The 23,775-nt window shown below is 42.7% G+C and overlaps 1 protein-coding gene across 1 annotated transcript in view; it reads right to left on the bottom strand.

The window, feature by feature from the left end:
- UBE2V2 (ubiquitin conjugating enzyme E2 V2) overlaps window positions 1–23,775 on the bottom strand; it is a 50,268-nt gene that overhangs the window by 5,030 nt on the left and 21,463 nt on the right. Inside the window, exon 3 of the mRNA XM_024192843.1 lies at window positions 13,740–13,865. Coding sequence (XP_024048611.1) covers window positions 13,740–13,865 — 126 coding nt within the window. The remainder of the gene's footprint in view (window positions 1–13,739; window positions 13,866–23,775) is intronic.

The raw sequence follows: 23,775 nt of genomic DNA, 5'->3' as shown, positions 1-23,775 counted from the left end.
CTGGACCTCCCTCTCCAAGGCACAAGAGTCCCCCTCTTACACACCCTCACCCTCCCTCCAGACTCCTGGGCCATATTGAGGAGAGGCCTTCCCTGATTGCTCTCAGCAACAGGCAGTAGAGAAGCAATGTGCCACTGAGGCCCCAGAGCCCAGTACATCACAGCTTCATTTCAAAATTTGAACTCTGGACATGGTACTGTTTGAACCCACCCCCCATATCCCACACAATGCAGCATAGTGTCCAAGACACTACCCACCCCAGGCAAGAATTCTGGAGTGGAAGGAAACTCGCACAGTGGAAAGACCTGGCTGTTCGAGGGAAGTGTACTAAGAACAGAAATAAAACTCAGGCTCACCATGTTTTATGGGCACAGGGTTTGGTTGGGAAGGAGATCAGGAGGGAGAGAAGGGTAGATTTTAAGGAAGCGTAATAAGTTGTGGTTTTACCTGATAGGGAATTTTTATAAACCGGAATTAAAAATGAGTTGCAACAGAGGATTGTCAAAGGCCGGGGCTGACTGTGGAAAGAGGAAGATTCCAATAAAGAAGCAGGAGGGGGACAAGAACCTAGGTTTGCTGATTTAAGGGAGGTCAGATAGGCAAGCATGGATAAGGAGACAGTTTAGGTGGGATTTCAGTGGGTTTGAAAAATAATTCTTCATGTAATTGTGAGACTGTGGGTGAGGGTTAGATGAGGAATTAAAAAACAGCTGGAGAGGCAGTTGCAGATTGTTTCTATCTAAAACAAACAGGAAAACTGTGGAACTAACGAGATGAATACTCATTTTCATCATGAGCATTTTGATTGCATGGTATATCCCTTTTCCCCACACTTCATCTGTTTAATCTTCTTTTTAGGCCATGTGTAGACTGGGGACTAGCCTCATTTACAGCTATCAGTGGCCAGCCACTAATGTAGCTGCACTAGCACACCTCTAATATAGTCAGTCAAAGCTACTATTTCCACTGGTGGAGTTTATTACAACTTCAAGCAAAACGATTTTCACCAGTGCAAATATTGGCTTTCTGGTCTTCACTAGGGATTTTCAGCTAACAGACAAATATCTTCAAGGCAGGGACTGCCTTTTCCTGCACAGCGCCGAGCATATTTTCAGCACTATCACACTACTACTAACATGACTTAATAAATATTTATTTTAACTCAAGTCATTTTATTTTCTGCAAGTCCTCATCTTTTGTTGCATAACACATCTTGCAGGCAATAAAGATTTTGGCTTAGGACATGCAATGCAGGGAATAAAACTATTTTACATGTAAGAGATTACACAATCAATCTACTTATGATATACTCCTTTATAAAGTAATCTGAAAAGAAAAGGCTATCTCATTGGCTCCAACAGTGTTGTTGGGAATGCTCAAAACCAGATACCCAGGGAGTACCCACTTTATATTAAAAATGTATTCAAGTATAAGGAAGCAGCATTTCCAGGGAAGTCTGAAGGCTAATGAAGCTGAAAACTGAGAACAAAAACTATTTTTATTCTATCAGCATATCCAATATAAATCTTTAAATAATGACAATAGCAGCAACATTACACACGATCCAAGAATAACCAAGGAATTCTTCTATGTTTTTTAAACATAGAATAAATTATAGAGAATGCTGCAAAACGTTCAGTGTTTATGATGCTTCCAATAGCATAACTTTAAAAAAGTAGCAAACTGCTTAGTCCTCTATAAACAGATTCAAAATGATGACTGGACAGCAGAGTTTACAGACTTATAGTTGATAAAATCCCAAGTCTTTAAAAAGAAGAAACAAACACTTCCAGCTGTAAATGGTATTTAAATAAACAGAAGTGATTGCAAATCCTGTGAGATACCAACAGACTGTTAAAGAATACTCAAAAAAAATCAGACATCCTCAAAAACCATGGGAAAATAAATAGTATGTCAGAACACAACCTGTGTTTTATCAATCTATGATACACAATAGGCTCTAAAAAGGAGAGACCCCACAGCATTAAAAATTATAATTTATTTTACGGCCATGACACCCTCTACAGAGAATAAGTAGTTTTGCCTAGTTCTACTCATATATTTGGGCCAGCTTTTCAAAACTAGATTCCTAAATTCTGTGTACAAATCCAGCAGTTGCATATGCAAACAGATCACTATGAGAGTAAGTGCTCATACGCATATTCCATATAGGTGGCCACCTTTCTGAAAAGGAGCTTATATTGTGAATTGAAGTGCAACTGGAATGAATTTTTGCTAACTCTGCTTTTGCATTTTTAAAGTGAGGGTCAATGTGGGTAAGTGATCAATCTTGGTCTTTTAAAAATGTATTAGTTTTAGGAATTTGAGGAGCCCCTCCCCCAAAGAGAGCTCCCTCTGTTTCTCTCCATTCAGAAATCACACAACCTGCTATATTGCTACTGCAACATTTGGATACGTGCACTGATTTTAAAAAGCCTGTATTACATTTCTGGAAGAGGACCTTCCTTGCTAGGAAGCCTCACATTGACAACACAATCTGGCATATGACAACAACAGGGGGCCTGGGCAGCAAAGGTTGCCTGATGATAAAACAGAGTAGACTGATGCCCCAACTCCTCTCCAATGAATTTGACAGCCTTGAACAACAGGATGGGGCAGGAGACGAGAGCTGATCTATGAAACAGGCAGTCAGGAGGGTGGGGAGAAGATTGTCACAAGAGGGAACATCTCACAAAGTGGCAACAAGGAATTTTCCTGAGAAGTTATGAGAGATTTAAATGGAATGGAACCTTAGGTCACAACGTAGAGAGGAAAGATGTGATCTTGAGATCTGGGCTCACTTCCTGTCTCTGCCAGACTTCCTGTGGGATCTTGGGCAAGTCATTTAAATCTTTTAGTTCCTTAGTTTTCCATCAGTAAAACCTCCACAATAATGTCTCTTGTCTGTTTTATCTATTTTGCTCGTAAGCTCTTCAGGGCAGAAACAATCTCTTAATATATCTATATATAGACCTAACATAATGAAGCCCTGATTTAGAGCAGATCCTTTAGGAACTACTGAAATACAACTAGTTACTAAATCATTATGCACATTTTATATACCCAGGAAAAAATGTTTCTTACTCCCAAAATTATTTAATTAAAAAACTATTACATTAAATACTATAATGTTGTATTTGAAGCATGCTAAGCATATCAGAGTCCTAGGCCTGGTCTACACTGTGTGTGTGTGTGGGGGGGGGGGGTTCGAGCTAAGATGCACAACTTCAGCTACGAGAATAGCATAGCTGAAGTCGACGTATATTAGATCGACTTAGAATCACTTACTTCGCGTCCTTGCGGCACGGGATCAACGGCTGCTGCTCCCCCGTCGACTCCGCTTCCACCTCTCGCCGTGGTGGAGTTCCGGAGTCGACGGCAGAGCGATCGGGGATCGATTTATCGTGTCTACACTAGACGCGATAAATCGATCCCCGATAGATCGATCACTACCCACCGATCTGGCAGATAGTGTAGACGTACCCCTAGATTACTTCATTAAGTGTGACTCTTTGTGATGAATGGAACCACCACCAGCACAGAAAGGGTTAAGGAGAGCCTTTGGGCCCAGCTAGCCACACCCCGTTATTCCTGAAGCCAATACCAGTCCTGGATGGGGGAGAGAAAAGGAGAGCCTGTCTCAGTACAGTGCTGGCTGGTGAAAAGACAAGAGCTAGCTAGCTATCCGCCTCCTTGCCTGAAAGGATGGAGCACTGGCCTGCCAGCCAGGGCAGCCACCTGGAAGCAAGCTCCCCATCCAAGAGGAGACTATGAAGGAACCCCGAGCAGCGGAAGTAACTGCTGAGCAGACCTCACCAGCCTGCCCCCAAAGAAACCTGGGACCAGACCCAACAGGGAACCCTATGGTAGATTGGACTAGAGTAGCCTTGCCTCAAACTGAACAGATTGGTAGGAAGTAGCCCAGGGCAGCAGATTCTGACCCCCCGCTGGGAGAGACACCAACCCCACGGTTCAGGGGTTGACACACACAGGGCCCTGGGCTGGGACCTGGTGGAGAGGGAGAGCCCAGGTCCCCCTACCTGTCCCCAGACATAATAACTGAAACTACTCAGCCCAGGCAGGGTTTGAGAGCCAGGCAATCTAACCACTAGGCCACCCAGCCACCAAAGACCCTGTTACACTCTTATTAGGGCCCTACCAAAGTCATGGTCCATTTTGGTCAATCTCATGGTCATAGGATTTTAAAAATCATAAATTTCATGTGTTCAGCTATTTAAATCTGAAATTTCACAGTGTTGTAATTTTAGTGGTCCTGACGCATAAAAGAGTTTGGGAGGTGGGGGGGGGGCAGGATTTGCAGTACTGCTACCCTTATTTCTGCACTGCTGCTGTCAGGGGCGCTGCCTTCAGAGCAGCTGGAGAGTAGCGGCTGCTGGTCAAGAGCCCAGCTCTGAAGGCAGAGCCGCCACCAGCAGCAACGCAGAAGTAAGGATGGCATGGTATAGTATTGCCACCCTTACTTCTGCCTTCTGCCTGCAGAGCTGGGCCTTCAGTGAGCAGCTGCCCCTCTCTGGCCACCCAGCTCTGAAGGCAGCAGTGTAGAAGTAAGGGTGGCATGGTATGGTATTGACACCCTTACTTCTGCACTGCTGCTGGCGGGGCGCTGCCTTCAGAGCTGAGTGCCTGGCTAACAGCCGCCGCTCTCCAGCTGCCCAGATCTGAAGGCAGCTCAGAAGTAAGGGTGGCAATACTGCAACCTCCCTAAAATAACCTTGTGACACCACCACCACCACCCCCCGCAACTCCCTTTTGGGTCAGAAATTTGAGAAACGCTGGTCTCCCCTTTGAAATCTGTATAGTATAGTATAAACGCACACAAGACCAAATTTCACCGGGGGGAGGGGAGGACCAGATTTCATAGTCCATGATGCATTTTTCATGACTCAAGTTGGTAGGGCCCTAATTCTTAGTTAGGGAAGTAATGCATAGATACGCTCCCGTTTTTAGATAAAAGAAAGGATGAATTTTATCTTTCAAAGATGACTGGTCATTTGAATCCCTGGAAAATACAAACAATTAATTAAACTAATCTAGCTAACCTTCTCGGTAATTACAATGTATATATAATACAAATGTATATTGTTAAAATAATCTGCATCAGGTGTGTTCTCTCTCAAAACCAACATTTATTAAATTAAACTAGTGATTCTAAAACTGGCCTGAGACTTCTTTAAAAAAAACTTTTAACTAAAAAAAATATATTTTTTATATATATATTATATATATATATATATATAAATAAAACCACTAAATACATACATATACTTCTATAGTCCACCTAATCTGGGGATTTATGTGGATTTTACAAACATTAACTCATCCTCACAACACCCCTATGATGTTATCCCCATTTTATAGATTTGGAAACCAAGGCAGAGAGTTTAGTCACTCATCCAAGGTTAAAAAGTGAGTCAGAGGCAAAGCCAGTCACAGAACTCAGGTCACCATCAGATTCCCAATCCTGTGCTCTAACTTCCAGACCATGCTCTCACCTTAAAACGGAAATGGAGCACTTCTGGTTAGGGTTGTGCCATAAATCAGACAAGATGCCAAGGTGATGAGCACAATAAAAATTTGACAGATTAAATAAAGAACAGTAAAATTTCAGAAATGAATCACTTGTAATGATTTTGGCTGATAATTCAACCTAATGCCACTTGAGGCTATTTGGTGAGTTAAAAAAACAAATCATTTATTTACAAGTGAGTATTTTATAGAGCTGGTTGGAAAAATTCCAACAAAACAGTTTTTCCAATCAGAATTTGCCAATTTGTTGAAACTGAAATGTTGTGATGATTCAACAAAGTTCCCCTGGAAACTGGGCAAGATTCTGACAGAAACCTGCCTGGTTACCTACCAGCTTGCCTGTAGATCCTGGGATTCCAGGGTCCAGGGCTACAAGACAGTCTGCCAGGCACTGCCTCTGAGTAGAAGACCCCAGAGCTTCTAGGATCAGTGGCTCTGCAGCAGTACACCAAGTAGACTGTCTTGGAATTGCGGAACCCAGAACTTAGGATCCATAGTTCAAGAGACCCCAGGGCTTAGGGTCCAGCCTCCCTTTTGCAGAGCATTTCAAAATTTTGGGGTTTTATTCTGAAACAGAATGAAACCAAATTTGAAAATCGCTAAATCCTCCAAGAAACAAAGTTACCTTTCTGCACCCAGCTCTATTTTATTTAGATTGGACGATCTAACTTAAAAGTTTGTTATAAGCCACATGAAACTAAGATACATATTCCTAGATAAACAAGAAAGGTATATTGTTCTGCATTACTGAACAAGGATGCTCATTACTTGTTTTAACTAAGGGGAGGATTCTAAAACAACATTGTAAGCATCATACAGTAAAGCTCTTTTGAATGGCACCTTCAATTTGGCCGCTTCCCATACCAACATTTATTTATACATGTGCTTATTATGCGCCACACCACACCTTGGGTAAATGGCAATATTTCTGGGTTGCAAATACTGTTTTTTATGGGATAGAAAGGCTCTGAGGTACAGCAAAACTGTTTGCTATGCAAAGGATTATTTTCAAGGACTCATTTTGAAGGATTTCTGAAATATTATTTACAGTGCTAGTTTAGGCTTAGCAATTAGCACATTGTATTGATCAATAAAAGAGCTCAAGTAGATCCAGTACTAGCCTAAGAATTTCAGAATATAATATCTGCATGCCTCCGATAGAGAAGGTTCAGTGCCTTCCAGCTCTTCTCCACTGTTACATTGCAGTAGTATTACAGCCTTGGAGAAGACTTCTCTATTTTAAATACCATAATTTACACAAGGATGAGTAAGGGGAAAACAAAAGGAAGAAGAAAAAAAAAAAAAAACAGTGGTCCTGGATGAAGTCTAAATACTAAGTTGGGTGACCTTGAATGCCTGGTGTGAAATGAGGATATTGATAGAATAGGCACCACAGAAACTTGGTGGAATGATGATAATCAATGATATATGGTAATACTCTGTCATTCCTGTATACAGTATACCCTCACTATAACAAACCCGTTGGGATCCAAGCCATTTGTTTGTTATCGCCTGGGTGCAGTGAGGTGGGGGGTAGCTGACAGCTCCTCCAGCAACGGCGAGGGCTGACAGCCAGGCTGGAGCAGCTATCAGTTCCTGCCGCAGCAGTGCGATTTGAAATGGGATCCAGGGACTGGGTTCATTATAGTGTGGGTGTACTGTATATCGGTATCACAGAGTATGTCATACCCGTGTGGGAGTAGCACTATGTGAAAGAAAGCATAGAGTCAATTACAGTAAAAATCTTAAATGAATCAAACTGTACCATAGAATCTCTATGGATAGAAATTCCATGCTTGAATAATAAGAGTATAGCAACAGGAATATACTACTGACCACTTGACCAGGATGGTGATGGTCATTGTGAAATGCTCCGGGAGATCAGAAGTGCCACAAAAATAGAAAACTCAGTAATAATGGAGGATTTTAACTATCCCCATATTAACCAGGTACATATCACCTATGGACAGGATGCAGAGATAAAAGTTCTAGACACCATTAATGGCTATTTCTTGGAGCAGCTAGTCCTGGAACCCACAAGGGTAGAGGCAATTTTTGATTTAGTCCTAAATGGCACACGATCTAGTCCAAGAGGTGAATATAGCTCAACAGCTCAGTAATAGCGACCATAATGTTACATTTAATTACATCTTTTGTGGGGGGAGGGGAGGAGAGAAAGGATACCAAAGAAGCCCACCATAGTAGCATTTATTTTCAAAAATGGGAACTACCAAAAAAGTGAGGAAGCTGGTTAAATGGAAATTAAAAGGAATGGTCAAGAGTTTTAAAAACACCATAATAGAGGCACAAATTAAATGTATACCCCCAAATAAAAAAAAATAGTAAGAGGACCAAAAAAAATGCCATCATGGCTGAACAGAGTAAAAAAAAAGGACAGAGACAAAAAGCATCCTTTAAAAACTGGAAGTCAAATCCTTCTGAGAAAAATAGAAAGGAACAAACTTTGGCAAGTGAAGTATAAAATTAGGCAGGCCAAAAAAGTATTTGAAGAGCAACTAGCAAAAGAGACAAACTAACAGCAAAAAAATTTATATACATCAGAAGCAGGAAGCCTGCCAAACAATCCATGGGGCCACTGGATGATAAGGGTACTAAAGGAGCGCTCAAGGAAGACAAGGCCATTGTGAAGAAGTTAAATTAATTCTTTGCTTCAGTCTTCACTGAAGACGAGGGAGATTCCCACATCTGAGTCATTCTTTTCAGGTGGCAAATCTGAGGAACTGTTCCAGATTAAGGTATCAATAGAAGAGGTTGAGAACAAATCAATAAATTAAACAGTAATACAACACAACCTCAGAGTTATGAACACCTCAGAAATTGAGATTATTTGTGACTCTGAAATGTTCGTAACTCTGAATAAAACATTATGGTTGTTCTTTCAAAAGTTTACGACTGAACACTGACTTAATATAGCTTTGAAACTTTATTATGCAGAAGAAAAATGCTGCTTTCCCTTTAAAAGTAAACTACTAAAAAAAATAAACAATACTGTACTGTATTTGATGGGGGGGGGGGGAAGAGAGGGGGGGGAGGGAGAGAGAGAGAGAGAGAAAAGAGGTCTCTGCTGCTGACTGATTGCTTACTTCTGGTTCCAAATGAGGTGTGTGGTTTACTGGTCACTTCGTAACTCTGGTGTACGTAACTCTGAGGTTCTACTATAAGTTTCCAGGATTCACCTAAGAGTTTTGAAGGAACTCAAATATGAAATTGCAGAACTACTAACTGTGGTATGTAACCTATCACTTAAAATTAGCCTCTGTACCAGATGACTGGAAAGCTAACGTAATGCCGATTTTTAAAAAAGGCTCCAGAGGCTATCCTGGCAATTACAGGCCGCTAAACCTAAGGATGATCCAGTGGCTATAGTGTACTTGGACTTTCAGACAGCCTTTGACAAACTCCTTCATCAAAGGCTCTAAGCAAAGTAAGGAGTCAGGGGATAAAAGGGAAGGTCCTCTCATGGATCAGTAATTGGTTAAGAAGATAGCAAACAAAGAATAGGAATTATGGCTGTCGATTAATCGCAGTTACTTCACGCGATTAACTCAAAAAAATTAATCGTGATTACAAAATTAATTGCGATTAATCGCAGTTTTAATTGCACTATTAAACAATAGAATACCAATTGAAATTTAATAAATATTTTTGGATGTTTTACTACATTTTCAAATACATTGATTTCAATTACATCACAGAATACAAAGTGTACACTGCTCACTTTATATTATTTTGGATTATAAATATTTGCATTGTAAAAATGGTAAAAAACTATTTTTCAATTCACCTCATACAAGTACTGTAGTGCAATCTCTTTATCATGAAAGTGCAACTTACAAATGTAGATTTTTTTTTTGTTACATAACTGCACTCAACAACAAAACAATGCAAAACTTTAGAGCCTACAAGCCCTACTTCTCGTTCAGCCAATCGCTAAGACAAACAAGTTTGTTTACATTTACGGATGATAATGCTGCCCACTTCTTATTTAAAATGTGACCAGAAAATAAGAACAGGCACTCGCATGGGACTTTTGTAGCCAGCATTGTAAGGTATTTACGTGCTCAATATGCTAAACATTCATATGCTCCTTCATGCTTCGGCCACCATTCCAGTTGACATGCTTCCATGCTGACGATGCACGCTAAAAAAAGAATGCGTTAATTAAATTTGTGACTGAACTCCTTGGGGGAGAATTGTATGTCTCTGGCTCTATTTTACCCGCATTCTGCCATATATTTCATGTTATAGTAGTCTCAGAGAATGACTCAGCACATATTGTTCATTTTAAGAACACTTTCACTTCAGATTTCACAAAACACAAAGAAGGTACCAAAGGGAGATTTCTAAAGATAGCTACAGCACTCGACCTAAGGTTTAAGAATCTGAAGTGCCTTTCAAAATGTGAGAGGGATAAGGTGTAAAACATGCTTTTAGAAGTCTTAAAAGAGCAACACTCCAATGCGGAAACTACAGAACCCGAGCCACCAAAAAAGAAAATTAACTTTGTGCTGGTAGCATCTGACTCAGATAATGAAAATGAACATGTGTTGGTCTGCACTGCTTTGGATTCTTATCGAGCAGAACCGTCATCAGCATGGACGCATGTCCTCTGGAATGGTGGTTGAAGCAGGAAGGGACATATGAATCTTTAGCGCATCTGGCATGTACGTATCTTGCAACGCCGGCTACAGTAGTGCCATGCAACCACCTGTTCTCACATTCAGGCGATATTGTGAACAAGCGGGCAGCTTTATCTCCTGCAAATGTAAACAAACTTGTTTGTCTGAGCTATTGGCTGAACAAGAAACAGGACTGAGTGGACTTGTAGGCTCTAAAGTTTTACATTGTTTTATTTTTGACCGCAGGGTTTTTTTGTACATAATTCTCTGTTTGCAAGTTCAACTTTCATGATAAAGAGTTTGCACTACAGTACTTGTATTAGGTGACTTGAAAAATGCTATTTCTTTTGGTTTTTACAGTATATTTATTTTTTATTACAAATATTTGCAAAGTGAGCACTGTACACTTGTATTCTATGTTGTAATTGAAATCAATATATTTGAAAATGTAGAAAACATCCAAAAATATTTAAATAAATGGTATTCCATTACTCTTTTTAATCGCGTGATTACTCTTTTTAATCTGTTGACAGCCCTAGCAGGAATAAACGGTCAGTTTTCACAGCAGAGAGTGATAAATAGCGTGATCTCCCAAGGCTACATACTGGGACCAGTGCTGTTCTACATGTTCAAAAGTGATCTTGAAAAAGGGGTATACAGAGAGGTGGCAATGTTTGCAGATTATATACAATTATTCAAGATAATTAAGTCCAAAGGAGATTGCAAAGAGTTAAAGGGATTTCACAAAACTGGGTGACTGGGCAACAAAATGGCACATGAAATTCAATGTTGATAAATGCAAAGTAATGCATATTGGAAAACAAACAAACAATCTCAACTACACATACAAAATGATGGGGTCTGAATTCGCTGTTACCACTCAAGAAAGATCTTGAAGTCATTGTGGCTAGTTCTCTGAAAACATCTGCTCAAGATGCAGCAGCAGTCAAAAAAAAAGCTAACAATGTTAGGAACCATTAGAAAAGGGAAAGGTAATAGGACAATTAATATCATAATCATATAAATCTATGGTACGCCCACACTTTGAATACTACGTGTAGTTCTGGTCACCCCATCTCAAAACAGATATATTAAAATGGAAAAAGGTACAGGCAAGGGCAACAAAAATGATTAGGGGCATGAAACAGCTTCCATATGAGGAGATTAAAAAAAAAAATTAGGGCTGTTCAGCTAGGAAAAGAGATGACTAAGTGGGGCTATGAGGAAGGTCTATATGGTTTTCAACCTTTTTTTCTGGCGACCCAGTTGAAGATTGTTGATGCCCGCGACCCAACGGAGCTGGGGATGAGGGTTTTGGGGTGTGGGAGGGACTCAAGGCTGGGGTAGAGGGTTGAGGTGCGGGGGTGAGGGCTGCTGCGAGGTGGGGCCAGGGATGAGGGGTTTGGGCGTGCAGGAGTGGGGTCCAGGTTTGGGGACAGCTCAAGCCTGGGGCAGGGGATTAGGGCGTGGGCTGCTCTCGGTCTGTGGTGCAGCGGGGGTGCTAAGGCAGGCTTCCTGCCTGTCCTGGCACTGTGGATCGCGCTGTGCCCCAGAAGCAACCAGCAGCAGGTCCGGCTCCTAGGCAGAGGCTCTCGCCCACAGGCACCGCCTCCCCCAGCTCCCAGTGGCCGGGTTCCGGTCAATGGGAGTGCGGAGCCGGTGCTTGGGATGGGGGCAGCGCACGGTGTGCCATGGCCCTCCCGCCTAGGAGCCGGACCTGCTGCTGGCCGCTTCCAGGACGCACCGCCGTGTCAGAACAGGTAGGGACTAGTCTGTCTTAGCCGGGCAGCACTGCTCACAGGACTTTAAATTCATCAAGAATTATAACATTCAAAAACCAGTCAGAGAACACTTCAACTTCCCTGGACACTCAATTACAGACCTAAAAGTTGCAATTCTTCAACAAAAAAAACTTCAAAAACAGACTCCAACGAGAAACTGCAGAACTGGAATTAATTTGCAAACTGGACACCATTAAATTAGGCTTAAATAAAGACTGGGAGTGGATGGGTCATTACACAAACTAAAAACTATTTCCCCATGCTAATTTTCCCCCTACTGTTATTCTCACCTTCCTGTCAACTGTTTGAAATGGGCCATCCTGATTATCACTACAAAAGTTTTTTTTCTCCTGCTGATAATAGCCCACCTTAATTGAGTAGTCTCATTAGAGTTGGTATGGCAATCCCCATTTTTTCATGGTGTGTGTGTGTGTGTGTGTGTGTGTGTGTGTGTGTGTGTGTGTGTGTGTGTGTGTGTTCCTACTGTATTTTCCACTGCATGCATCTGATGAAGTGGGTTTTAGCCTACAAAAGCTTATGACCAAATAAATTTGTTAGTCTCAAGGTGCCACAAGTACTCCTTCTTTTTGCTGATACAGACTAACACAGCTACCACTCTGAAACCTATTAGAGATGAGTTTCTATACCTGAAAAAGTGACGATCAGGCAGGGCAACCTTCAAGCTTGCTAGTGGGTTCTGTAGTCTACTATTTACAGTCCCACATAGGTGTTGCAGCAATTTTGCAGTTCACCAGGAAGACCTCTTAATTTTGTTGTTGTTTGTAATTTTGTTCAACAGTTAAGTTTACTAAACCCAACTCCTATTTAGGCCCTAGCCCTGCACAGGCAAGTCATATTGACATCAGTGGGCAATGCAATGGTATTGGGAACTATCAGTGCTAATCCAGTTGCAGGAGTGCAGTCTTAGTTTGTATAAACACAGATTATCACTACTCTGTGACCAAGGACAATAAAAGGACACTGTCAACAAAGAGAAAAAAACCACCCTCCTATATGAAATATTTTCTCCTACAAATAATACCTATGATATAAACAAGAAAAAAAATAGTATTTTTTTATTTTACTCTGATAGCACTTTGTATAGTCAGTTTCAAGGTTTCTCCTGGATTACCAATTTGTCAATGGGATTGCGTTAGTCTTTCACAAACCACTTCACTTGTAACCCATGCACATTTGATATGGAATTTATTGAGAGGCCCCCAATTTTCAAAACAAAACTGCATGTTAAGTTTGGAACTTCATCTGGAGTCTCTTAGCTAGCAAATAAGAACATATTTAAAGACTGCAATTTCATTCTCAGGTACTCCCCAAATTTAAAAAGTCAAGAGTAACAAAAGTCATTTATAATTAATGACTTGCATTAGCTGAAAGCACTAGCCAAAACTGTTCAGAGATTTAAATGATCCTTAGTGGTTAAGTAAGGTAGATATCGAAAGTCTTGAGCAGTACAGCATTCCATATTCTTCGGTAAACTCAAGCGTCATTGAAGAGGAATACTGTAAAGGAGCTGCTTAAACACAAAGCTGTTTTACTCAACTTAAAAAGAACAGCTTCAATTTATACCTGCATACTGTTTGCAAGCAAAATAATCACAAATTAAACTATTTGTATAAACAAATGATCGTTTATAATGTACAATTTAACTATGAAGGCTCTTTCCCACCCACCCATAATGCTCAATGGAATTTTTACTATAAATAATTGCAGAGTACAGATTAACAAGGAGGTTAGTTTTACCATTTGAACTTACCATTCCATTGGAATTATTTATTCCATTCATATTAATTTTAGTTACAAATCTAACTGTTGGAGGTGCTTCTGGATATTTAGGTCCACACTCTACTTTCAGACTGTATATTCTGTTTTCATAGTTTGTCTAGAAAGAAAAAAACAAAAAGATTAATGCATCTTACTGAGAGTTGTTATTTAAAAAGTACTTTAGAGATACACAAACATAGCTAAGCTGGGTTAGGGAGAAGGAATATGTAATGGGATGATTTTAACTGTTTTTATTATTTTACAGTTGATGCCTTTGCTTACTTTTTGACACATCAATGCCTCAGTTATCTTGATCAGCTGATCAATGTGCTATATATTTTTTGAGCAAAGATTTAACTATGTTAAAATAATCATTGCGTAAAAAGGCACCTATTATTAGGTATCGCAAGCACCACATACGAAAAACAAACAAAAGACATTTAAAAAAAAAAAACTATATAGAGAAAACCTAAGCCACACATACACTTCCCTCCCCACCCCTGAACTCTGGCACAAGGGCAAACCTAAACCATCGGGCAAACCACTCCTACCAAAAGGTAAATCCTCTAATGCAGCAAAGATCAGGACAGGGGAAGAGATAGATGAAAATAAAACAAAAGGAGAAAAGCCTAGAAACAGCCAAGAACAAAGACCAAAATAAATGGAACTTGCAACAAATCCTGTAGAAGCAGTTAAGAAGCAACTATGGTAGAACAACTCCAGGAACAAATTCCATAATTTATGGCTTATGAGCAAGAAAGCTCTGCCTGAACATAGAACAAAGACAACCAATCCAACTGCCAAAGAGGACATGATCAAGTATTCAGGGCTAGATTATGAAAGGATTTATATGCTATGACATTCAGTTGTACCTCACTCTGGCAACCAACTCTCCCTTTCTCCTCTACACAGGAGCAACCATAGAAGCAGCTACTTTCTGTAAAAACTGGTTACCTACATTCCTACTACTGTTGTTCTTCAAGATGTCCTGCATATGTCCATTCCACATGTTTGCACCTTGCAGTTGTCTGAGAACTTTTCCCCTCAGCAGTACCCATCGGGGCAGCTCAAGCACTCTCTGTTACCACATGTCACTGCATGCTCGTATAAGAAGAGCCACCCCGACCCACCTCAGTTCCTGTGTACCAGGTAGACTCTGATAGAGAGGAGGAGGAGGACAGATTGAGGAATGGACATGTGCAACACATCTCTGAGAACATCAGTTACAGAAAGATAGGTAACCGTTTTTAAATTTGAGTGCTTGTACATGTCCATTCCTCAATCTGTCCTCCTCCTCCTCTCTATCAGAGTCACTGTAGGTGACTCACAAGCAGACAAACATGGAGGTGGGCTCAGAATCTACCTGAACAGTGATTATGGGACAACTCGCCTGAAATTAGCATTGGCCCTGGACTGACAGGAAATGGCATAATGAGAAGAAAGAAGTATGGACTGAAGACCAGAACATTGCTTTACAAATTACTATGATCAGCACTCGTGCCAAGAAAGCCGCTGAAGTTGCCTGTGCTCCAGTAGAATGCACCAATACTCTAACTGGGGGAGAGAGGGGGCCTATATTAGCCAACTGGTAGTATAAACAAATGCACAAGGAGATCGAAGATGAGATTCTCTGAGTGGAAACTGGTTGGCCCTTAGCCCGGTCCATAACTGCAACAAAACTGTGTGGAAGAAGATCTATAGTACACTCAAGGTAGAAAGCTAAAGCCCTTCTCACATCCAATGAAGTCTCCTCTCACCTTTATGCACATAAGATTTCAGGAAGAACACTGACAAACGGATTTCCTAGTTAACATGAAAATTAGAGACTACCTTCATGAGAAATTTTGGGTGAGGGCAGATAAATTTTATCCTTATGACAGGAGGCTCTGACACTAGGGCTCTCAACTTGTCCACCCTTCTGCTGAGGTAATGGCAACTAAAAATGCTACCTCTATGGAGAGCTGGAGCAAAGAGCAAGTTGCAAGGGGTTCAAAAGGTGGTCCCATTACCTTTGCTAGGACGAAGTTCAAATCCCATGGGGTATAGGATCTTGCACATGTGGGTACAATCTGATCAAGCCCTTTAGGCAACTGGTAGTGATGGGGTTGGAGAAAAGGAATCTACTATCCACCAAGCTCTGGAAAGCTTAGATATCTGCCAGATGTCCTCTTATAGAGCTAACTGCCAAACTTTGATGTTTTAGGTATAGAAGATAGTTAAGTACGAGGCTCAGAGGTACATGCTTTGGGGATATGCCTTTCTTCTGGGACCAAATGGAAAAGCGCTTCCATTTATGCATGTAAGTGCACCTATTTGAGGGTTTTCCACAATTCAGAAGCACTTCCAGGACATCCTTAGAACAAGATCTCTCCAAAGGCATTAACCACTAACCATCCACACAATCAGGTGGAAGTCTCACAGGTTGGGATGGAGCATATAACCGTAATCCTGAGAAAGCAAGTCTGGATCCAGCAGGACAGTGGAGGGTTGACTGACAAGGTCAGCAGGGTCAAATAACAGTGTTGACAAGAGCAAGCCAGTGCTATAAGGATGAGATGAGCATGGTCTTGTTTGACTTTGAACAAGACCCTTGGCAGCAAGGGAATCGGAGGGAAATCATACAGGAGGAGGTCCTTTCAGGGTAGCAGAAAAGTATCTGTCAATGAGCCTGGGCTGACAACTTCCCAGGAACAAAAACGATGGCATTTTCTGTTGGACTCTGTTGCAAACAGGTCCACCTGGGGAATCCTCCAGAACTGGAAGATGGATCTGATTATGTCTGGGCGTAAAAACTGCTCGTGGTGATCGGAGAAGGTCCTGCTCAGTCGACCTGCCAACATGTTCTGCTTCCCTCGAAGGTAATCAGCCCTGAGATGAATTGAATTGGTTATGCAAGAATCCCAGAGACAATCTGCCTTCTGGCATAGGGAGGAGTATAGTTTACGCAGCTCTGTTTATGTAAGACATTGTCGCAGAGCTGTCTGTTAGAATTAACAAGTTCTTCCCTGCTGTATGTAGGAGGAAAGCTTAACAGCCTAGTTGTACAGCTCTTAACTCCCAGACATTTATATGAGCCATTAGATCCTGAGGCAACCAGAGACCTTGATGCTGCAGGGACCCCATATGGGTCCCCAAACCCAGGGCTGATGGTGTCTGTGATTAAAGTGAGGTTTAAGTGGTAGCCATGGGATAAAGGCCCCCATCCTCAGACTTTCAGAGGTCCAGCCAACAATCCAAAAAATGACAAAACTGACATTGACACTCAAACCACATTGTCCAAATGATGACTTGGGGCATGTACCAACGCTTGCCATGCCTGCAGCTTGGCATGTTGAACCACATATGTACACACTGCCATGTAACCCACAAGGCTGAGGCAGCTGCATGCCGTGGTGAGAGCTTTCAGCTGCAGCACCAAGCCCCATACTGCTTCGAACCAGGATTATGGCAGCAAGGACATGGCCTTTGTGGAGTCTAAGAGCTCCAATAAACTCTTTCCTCTGTACGGGTTTTAGAATTGATTTGTCCCAATTTACTAGGAGCCACAGTGCATCGAATGTGGACAGGACTGTAGATACACTAGATAACACCTGAGCCTCGTACTGACCTCTGATCAACCAGTTGTCCACGTAAGGGAACATATGGACTCCTGATTTTCATATATTTGCTGCCGCCATTGCCATACATTTTATGAACATCCAAGGAAAGACAGAGATCAAATGAGAGCACTGAACTGATATTAGGCCCTATTTACCAAAAATCTGAGAAACATCCAATGGTTGTGCCATACTGCAACATGGAAGTAAGTGTCCTTGAAGTCAAGGGCAGCATAGCAGTCCCCCTGTTCCAGGGAGGGAATAAACAAGACTAGGGTAACCATGCAGAATTTTATTTTGTTCAACTCTCTTAGATCTACAATAGGCCTGAGACCTCCCTTTGCTTTGGGGAATCAGAAAGTAGTGGGAATAGACGCCTTTCTCCCTAAGGCACAATGGGACTTCCTCTATGGCCTTTACCTGAAGTAGTGATGGGACCTCCTGCTGAAGAACAATTCTGTGACAGTTGTCCCTGAAGAGAGATGGGGAAGGGAGAGGGGAAAGAGTGGTAGAAATGAACTGGAGGGCATATCCTAGTTCCACTGTGCTTAAAACCCACCAATCCAACGTTAAGTGCTTGGGCCCACATAGGAAGTGGAATAAGCAATTTGTATACACAAGGTGGGAAACAGATGGAACTACAGTAACTGATACATTGCCCTTGAGTAACACATCAAAATGTCTGTTTGGACGAGGCGGCTAGATGGGATGAGCCCACGGATGCTGAAGAGGAGGGCAGCAGATGTCGTCCCCTATAACTCCTTCCCTTTCTCCTCAGTGGATTTTGAAACCAGGGAGGAAAGTCCTGATGTCTGTATGGATGTTGAGGATGGAACTGCTTCCTCTTTGTTGCTGGAGTGCAGATTCCAAGAGATTGTAATGTCGCCCTGGGAACTTTTAGGCTATGGAGCCTATTGTCCATCTTATCCAAAAACACAGAGGGACCTTCAAAAGGGAAGTCCTAGATGGTCTGCTGGACTTCTTGGGGAAGCCCAGATGACTGTAACTGTCCTGTAGAGCAGTTATGGCAACCACCATTACTGCAAACTCCTAACTACAGTCCTCTGGTAGTTTGTCTTTAAATTTTACAAAGTTCTCCCAGAAGGTAAAGTCATAGTGGCTCAGGAGTGCCTATTACTTCGTAATCCTAAACAGCAAACTCCCTGCAGAATAAAGTTTGCATCCAAACAAGTCTAGCCTCTTTGCCTTTCAGTAATGATGCTTGGTGTCCTTTATCTTTCCCATTTGTTAACAGCCGCCGCCATCAAAGAAGCTGGAGGAGGGTACAAATACTCTAGATCCCTTAGAGGGGATGTAGTACCTCCTTTCAGCTCACTTTGCTATGGGAGATAAGGAAGATGGTGTCTGCCACAGCCCCTTGACCCAGCTCCATAATTGCTTTGTTAATCAGCAGAGCCACCCTGGCAGAGGCTACCGATACCTGATTGTCCACCAACTCATGGACACACCTCCTCTGCCTGAATGTCAAGAACAGAGACCACCCTTCTCAATAGATCCTGATGAGCCCTGTGGCCCTCTGGCAGTGGTGAATCACTTGCTGCCACAACAGTCTCACCTGGTGACGGTGAAGAGGACACCACAGGATTCCAAGGTGGTAGCTGTTCCATGACTTGTGATGGGGAAGCTGGTCGAGAGACTTCTGGCTGCAGATCTCGGTACTGAATACCACAGAATGATGCCCCCATAGCAATCTTAATGCCAAAGAACAAGATGGTTGCAAAGAGGGCCTAACAAGAGAAGGGACACCCATGGTGTCCAGAACTACCACGGATATTGGCTTCAGACCCAGTTTAAACTTGGCAATTGCCCCTTAGGATGCAGAGGCTAGTGCTGTGACTGTTGCATGACCCTTGGTTCCCAAGTCTCTGCTGGAGGATATGCCTGCTATCTTGGATGGGACACAGATGAATGCACTTCAAAGAGGAAGAATCTGAAACGTCTGTGCCAGGCATCTATTCACACCCTCCACGCTATTGTAATAAGCTTTGTACAAAGCATGCAAAGCATTGTGAGGTATCATTTGAAGATTATAATTTGCTTGTTATTATTGTCCTGGTAACATGTATGGCAATATTGTATGTGAAATTATAAAATATCCCTGTATGATGTTATTAATACATGTTCCAAACCCCACAGCCCTGCCCAAACTGAGATTGGTAAACAGGTCTGTCCTAAACAAAGGCATGTGTGCTCTGCTTCGTTTGCATTTAAGCAGTAAACAGAGTCATCAAGCAGGAAGAGAAACAAATAAAGCTCAAAACAGGTGAGAAAAAGCCAGCAGTAAACATCCTTCCACATAGACTCTCTGTCTCCTGGTGCCCAGCTGGAAATGTTTTTCAAGAGAGGGACAAACTATTAAAAGGAGGGACAAACAACCCAGGGCACTCCTTTGTCTCCCTGCCCATTGCATTCACTGCACCTGAAGCAACAAAGGAAGCATTCATTGGACTCAGGGGTGAAGGGGAGGGAGAGGTCCTGACACCTGTCAGGAATGGTCTAGTTCAGGGGTGGCCAACCTGTGACTCTGGAGCCACATGTAGTTCTTCAGAAGTTAATATGCGGCTCCTTTATAGGCACTGACTCTGGGGCTGGAGCTATAGGCTCCAACTTTCCAATGTGCCAGGGGGTGCTCACTGCTCAGCCCCTGACTCTGCCACAAGCCCCGCCCCCTCCCCTGAACCTGCCATGCCCTCGCTCCTCCCCAGAGCCTCCTGTGCACCACGAAACAGCTGATCAGCAGGTGTGGGGAGGGAGGGAGAGAGAGGCACTGATCGGGCGAGAGGTGCTGGGAGTGGGGGTGGGGAGCTGATGGGGGGCTGCTGATGTATTACTGTGGCTTTTTGGCAATGTACATTGGTAAATTCTGATGCCTTCTTAGGCTCAGGTTGGTCACCCCTGGTCTATTTATTACTTAGTCCTGCCTTGAGTGCAGGGGACTGCACTAGATGATCTATTGAGGTCCCTTCCAGTCCTACACTACTATGATTCTATGACCTAAGAAGTTTGGTCAGTAAGACTGCTGAAAGCGATGGTGAGAAAACTGTGCTTTGAATTTAACATAGTTTGTTAAATTAGGCATCAATAATGTTTTATCTTAATTTGTCTTGCAACCATTTCTGACTTTTAAGCCTCATTACTTATATTCACTTAAAATCTGTCTCATTGTAGTTAATAAACTTGTTTTATCTAATCCAGTGTGTTTAAATTGAGGTGTCTGGGCAACTCCATTTGGCGTGGTGACAAGCTGTGTGCATATTATTCTCTTAAAGGAATAACAGACTTAATATAACTTGTGCTAGCCAGGACAGGGCTGATCAGTACAGGACATACATTTCGGGGGGCAAATTTAAGACAGAGGATGTATTGGGGTCACCTTACAGTATAACCAAGGCTGGTGAGAGCCAGAGTGTAACCCAAGATGGCTGGCAGGCTGCAGTTACACACGGACACTGAGGGTGTGGCTTGCATGCTGGAAGGCTGTTTCTGAGCAGCCCAGGTGGGTGCTACTTACAAGGCACCCAAGGTTGGAGGGCAGGGGTGACACAGCTGCTCATCAGACTGGAGTGCACCCTGGTATGTCACAATGTTCAACATCATGGGGTGAGCAGAACAAGTTGGGACTGGGGCTAGGTAACCTGAGCCAGGGGATTGCGATACCGGGGATATCATTGGAGCCTTGCCCTTTGACTGCACCGGCCTTTCCAGAAGCGTTGGAGGTAACGGTACCATGAGTTCCTGACACGGAGAGGCTGGCATGGCAGGCGTAGGTACTGACTATAAACTTTCTTGCACTTCTGGGGATACTGCTACTGGGAGGCTAAGCAAATCCCTTGCAGTTGCATACACCTCCAGGGTGGTTGGAAGCAGCAATGACTGATGGTTCTGCACCAGAGATCTTTTGGGGGATGCCTTTGATGGACCCGGTGCAGGTTCTGAAGGTGGTGATTCCTTCTTCTTAGCTGAAGAGTGCTCCAGTGAGAGACTCTCCCTCAAATATCTTTGAGGGTATGTCTACCTTGCAATGAAAAACCTGTGTCTGGCCCATGCCAGCTGACTTGGGCTTACAGGGCTCAGGCTAAGGGGCTATTTAATTGTGATGTAGGCGTTTGGGCTTGGGCTGGAGCCTGAACTCTGAGACCTTCCCATCTTGCAGTGTCCTAGAGTCTGGACTCCACGTAGAGCAATGACATATGGCAACAGAGGGTGCTTGAGCCATCTCGATGGGTACCACTGAGGGAAAAATTTCTCCAACAACTGTGCACGAGACGTGCACACACCTACAAAGGAATAAAAACGTGCAAGAACTCAAAGAAAAACTGTTGTAGACTCTAACAATGTCAAGAGAAGCCCAATTTGAAGTTTATTACAGCAGACTAGCATAGACCTGATCAAAGCATGGAGGACTGCGGTCAGTTCTACAATAATTGAATTTTCTGAATAATCTACAGCTGTAGATAGCAATGGCCACTCGAGGCCACTGACATACAGGCCTCCATCCTGAGAAAGCAGGTCAGGGTCAACCCAAGTTCCATACGTGTCTCACCAGTGCATATAATAGAAACCCATAATGGCAACATGCTCCTCAAAACTCTTTCCCCTATCTACAAAGAACTACCCTTAACCTTCAAGTATCAGAGGGGTAGCTGTGTTAGTCTGAATCTGTAAAAAGCAACAGAGGGTCCTGTGGCACCTTTAAGTCTAACAGAAGTCTTCTGTTAGTCTTAAAGGTGCCACAGGACCCTCTGTTACCCTTAACCTTGTATGTCACAGTTAGCTGTCACAAGTAAAAATTTCAGCTAATTAGTCCAGTGACCAAGAGACTGTCCACAATAAGGCCAATTAATAGACAAAGTAAGGATTATAGCGATGACATCACAATCCATATCATCAGATTATCTCCCGTGAGAGGGCTCTATATACACAGAACAGCAAAAGGAACAGAATGAAACAGTGGGGAAGATCTCTGGCTGAATACAGGACAGTGCTCATAACCACCCTCTAATTCCTCCCTTCTAGGAATGGGTAGTCATCCAAGGGCATCCAGATCCTTTCTTAGGGATCACAGCTTTATCACCAGCACCTGCAAGTGAATAGCATAAAAGACTGCTAAAAGATCTGAGTGTCATCAGGAACAATTTTTTATTATTCAGTGCCAGGAGTAGATTTTCAACTACATTAATCAGGGCAGTCTTGATATGTAGACAGTCTAAAAATTCCATTAAGATGAAAAAACCTTGAAGCTGTACAGTCACTATGTTTTCCAATTTTCTTCCCTGAAAGAGGGAGTTCTAAACAGATTCAAACACCACAGAAATTGATGAGTAGTTTTGGCTTGTGGCTACAATTCCTAAAATTTAGGACAATCTTCTATTATTCATAGAGAAAACAAGGATACTCCAGAAATCTGAGGGCCTAATGAAATGAAGCATGTGACTGCTAAAGATTTAGGTTTAATCAGTTGCTCTTGTGGTGAAAAAAGGCATACAGAACAGAATATAAAACTAGTTGTTTAAAAAGACAAACAGATCAATCCATCATCCCACTGGGAACTGGGATCAGCAGCAGTATAGATGGGACAGAGCTTATTTATAATTGCATAGAACCAGTGGATATGAATGGAATATCAATCCCAGCTCCAAATGACCTCAGGACTTCCTTGTGAAATGACTATCCCTCCATGTTCCTATTCACCGGTCAACAACCTTTTATTCAGTGGCCATGCTGCCATTGTTTCCTTACTCTGCAGCTATCTAATACCTTCATCTTCAAAGCAGAAAAGCTCTTAATGCTCTGAGCAACATTAGCTATTTCCTGTTTTCTGCCAGAAGCTACACACTGCCTACAGTAGCTCTTCTCTGATTCTATTACCTCCAGGTGTCTGTACCCCCTGAAATTGCATATGGAGTTTTGTGTGCTAATGTGCTGCAGCTAGCTTGAGTGTCAGGTAAAGAATGAGTATGTGTAGCTGCTTTCCACACTCCAGTCACATATGGCTGCTATGTGTGCATGTTTGTGTCCCTTTGCACTGGACAGCACAGGAAGGCACAGCACCACTTTGATCCCCAGTTTCCACTGGATGGAAAAATAAGACTGCTTATATTAGTTTCACACAATTGGGAAATACAGTAACTCCCCACTTAACGTCCTCTCGCTTAACGTTGTTTCAATCTTACATCCCTGCTCCATTACAGAACATGCTCCGTTTAAAGCTGTGCAATGCTCCGCTATAACGTTGTTTGGCTGCCTGCTTTGTCCACAGCTGGCAGCCCCCTATCAGCTCCCCTACCCCGCCCCCAGCGCCTCCCACCCGCAGACCCCGTAGATCAGCACCTTCCCCCTGTTCCCCCCGCCTCCTGCCTACGGCAATCAGCTGGCTTGTAGCATTCAGGAGGAAGGAGAGAAGAACAAGGA

This window comes from Terrapene carolina, unplaced genomic scaffold (assembly GCF_002925995.2).
Source record: "Terrapene carolina triunguis isolate 2854851 unplaced genomic scaffold, T_m_triunguis-2.0 Scaffold58, whole genome shotgun sequence".
Lineage (NCBI taxonomy): Eukaryota > Metazoa > Chordata > Testudines > Emydidae > Terrapene > Terrapene triunguis.
The sequence above is the reverse complement of the archived record's forward strand: the minus strand, read 5'-3'. Positions and strand labels throughout refer to the sequence as shown.